This window comes from Cenococcum geophilum (genome assembly GCF_001692895.1).
Source record: "Cenococcum geophilum 1.58 unplaced genomic scaffold K441scaffold_20, whole genome shotgun sequence".
Taxonomy (NCBI): domain Eukaryota; kingdom Fungi; phylum Ascomycota; class Dothideomycetes; order Gloniales; family Gloniaceae; genus Cenococcum; species Cenococcum geophilum.
In genome coordinates this window covers 1,853,092-1,855,825 of record NW_027137578.1, presented here as the reverse complement: position 1 = coordinate 1,855,825, position 2,734 = coordinate 1,853,092, and the positions used below count along the sequence as shown (strand labels likewise).

The 2,734-nt window shown below is 46.2% G+C and overlaps 1 protein-coding gene across 1 annotated transcript; it reads right to left on the bottom strand.

Annotated features, from left to right (window-relative positions):
• Positions 1 to 370: 370 nt before the first annotated feature.
• K441DRAFT_636088 (GMC oxidoreductase) lies at positions 371 to 2,454 on the bottom strand (the record flags this gene model as incomplete). Its single annotated transcript, XM_067646459.1, has 3 exons — positions 371 to 1,444; positions 1,504 to 2,110; positions 2,169 to 2,454. The coding sequence occupies 3 exons, from the start codon at positions 2,452 to 2,454 to the stop codon at positions 595 to 597; spliced, it is 1,743 nt and encodes a 580-aa protein (XP_067504255.1). The 3' UTR covers positions 371 to 594.
• Positions 2,455 to 2,734: the final 280 nt, after the last annotated feature.

Here is a 2,734-nt window from a genome sequence, read left to right as displayed (position 1 = left end):
TTCTTTCGCTAGTCTTACATCTACCTTCTGGAGCTATAACTTACACCGCTGCTGCTTCCATGTAGATATCTATATAGTCACTTATTTCCTCTACTCCTAAGGAGCAATCGATTCAATCAATATATTAATTGCAATATCTATTTAATTTAATATATAAATACTCTTAATATATAGACCACCTATCTGATAAAGCTTTGTATTTAATTAAAATCTAATACTAAAATAAAGCCTCTCAAGTCCTTACTACTGCCTTCCTACCTTTCTTATTAATAGTCTTACTAACGACCTTCCTACCTACCTTTTTAGGCGCGTAGGACGATTTTAGCTACATTCAAACACTATAATAGGTGAATTAAGGTGAAATTTTAATCGGGCAACGTTAATATTTGTATATATAGAGGTGCCGCCAAAAATCTGGAATAAAACACCATCAAATCTATATAAATTGCCTAATTGGGGAAGCGAGCTGACAGCGTTACAATCAGCGTACCATAATTTGATATAGCGGACAACGAGCGATACGATTAACCGCAGTCAGTCAGCTATAAGGCCTCAAAGCTCGCTGTAGGCTGACTGTTGACCACACTGCACCACTTACGCATTCGCTAAACCTGCATCCTGCTTAATAAAATCACTCCCCTTCTCCGCCACCGCATACACCACGCTGGATGTATGTCCGTTGATCTGGAATGGTACAATCCCCGCATCCACTACCCTCACATTTGCCGTGCCGTACACCTTCAACCTCTCATCAACCACTCCGCCTAATTGTCTTGGCAACAAGCTCGTCGTTCCGACCGGATGCCATGCACTCCTAAAATCGGTGTTGATCCACTTCTCCCAAGCTGAATTGTCACCACTTACGGACACGGTGTTTAGGCCCGGAGAAGTTTCGTTGGCAACAAGGCCGGATACAGGCGGGGCGGCGTATAGCCGACGGATGAAGCGAGCGGCGGCGATTTGAACTTGAAGGTCGTACGAGGTCATGAAGAAGTTAGGGTTAATGGCGGGTGCAGAGAGTGGATCCGAGGAGCTGATGTGCACATTGCCCCGAGAAAGGGGGAACGCGTTCCAGAACTCACAGATGAGGGGGCTTCCGAGGCTCATTTGCTTGAGCAACTCCATCATGGGCATTTTTTGCTCGAAGATTAAAGAGTACTGTAGTTGAAGGAGTCCTAGAACTTCGGAGGCGCTGACTGCGTTGTTGTTTTGCGATGCGATCATTGATGCGTATTTAGGCAATTCTTCGCGGATGGAGGACGCAAAAGACTCAGTCTCGTTCCCGAAGAGGTCCTGGACATTGAGATAGGCAACTGTGCTGAATGCGCCGGAAGGAGGGGTGCCACTCCAGTTAAAATGTATTCGGTCGTTAGTTTGATCTTGGAAGTTCTCGCCGACGCCTGGAAGGGATATTCTAGTTGGGATGTCGTACTTAGATAAAACCCTATAAGTTGCAATTATTCGCACCTACCCACACGAGTAATTTCCACGATTTAGACATACTGCGGATTTCCAACACCAGAGTACTCAAGAATAACACAACTTTTGTAAGCCCCCGCGGAGAGGATTACCTCTCTAGTGGCGTTGAACGTTTCAACGCTGCCATCAGCTGCTAGAACTTCGACGCCAATAGCGACCTCGTGGTCCAGAGTACTATGTAATGCCCATAGAATTCGCAATACTGTTGTATTCGTTAACACGTACAAGTTGCTCCGGTTCTCGATTGGCTGGAGGTATGCCGTAAATGAACTTTCGCGGACTTCAACGTTATTTCCTGTATTACGCCATGTTTTTGGGAATGTGGAAAGACCGCGCATATTGCCACCATTAGGATCCAGGAGATACGGGATGCCGAGGGATTGGTACGACTCATTAAGCAGCCGGAGGTAGTTGCCGCCGCTTTGATTGCGCGAAAACGAAACGTGGACGGGTCCGTGACCATGGAAGGCGGGGTTGTAGGTAATACCATTGTCCAATGCTTGTTGACTGGGCTCTTCAAGCTCCTCGCTCTTTCTGTAGTATTGCCATAGGGAATCCCAGTTCCATCCTAGGGAGCCGGCCTTCTCCCACAGATCGATCTGAATGTCCTCTGCGCGCAGATAAACCATCCCTGTATCGCCATAATTAGCCATACCGTGATGATCTGGGCAACTTAACCGCTGACGTACCGTTTATACGACTTGAGCCTCCAAGAGCCTTACCGGATGGGTATGTTTCCTTTCGGTCTCCAGCATATTTCTGCGGTACACCTGGATAGTCCCAGCTAGTCACATTGTTCGTGCCTGCCTCGATAACGAGAACGGACACATTAGATACTTCAGTTAGACGATTCGCAACCGCCAGGCCTGCTGTACCACCGCCAGCAATGATGTAGTCGAATGACGTTATATTAATAGATTGGGATGCTACTCCCAACGTCCAAGAAAGAAGTAGAGAATAGGTGACAGAATGCATCATCAACCAAGGGAATGCCTATGCCTTGATGGAGCCCATTGAATTGGATGAAAATGACATTTGTTCCTTTTATCATTTTTCTCTCCAAGCTCCTAGAGTACTATCGGACCTTTCGTATTGGGCGCTTTGGACGCTCCTGTCTAGGTTGGCATCTATAGGCACCCTAGTTGGCGTGATTTTATTAGCAAGCCTCATCAAAACGCGTTAATATTGCGATGCCGATGAAATACTGCAGAAGGCCACTACTAAAAACACCTATATATATATATTTAGGAAGTTA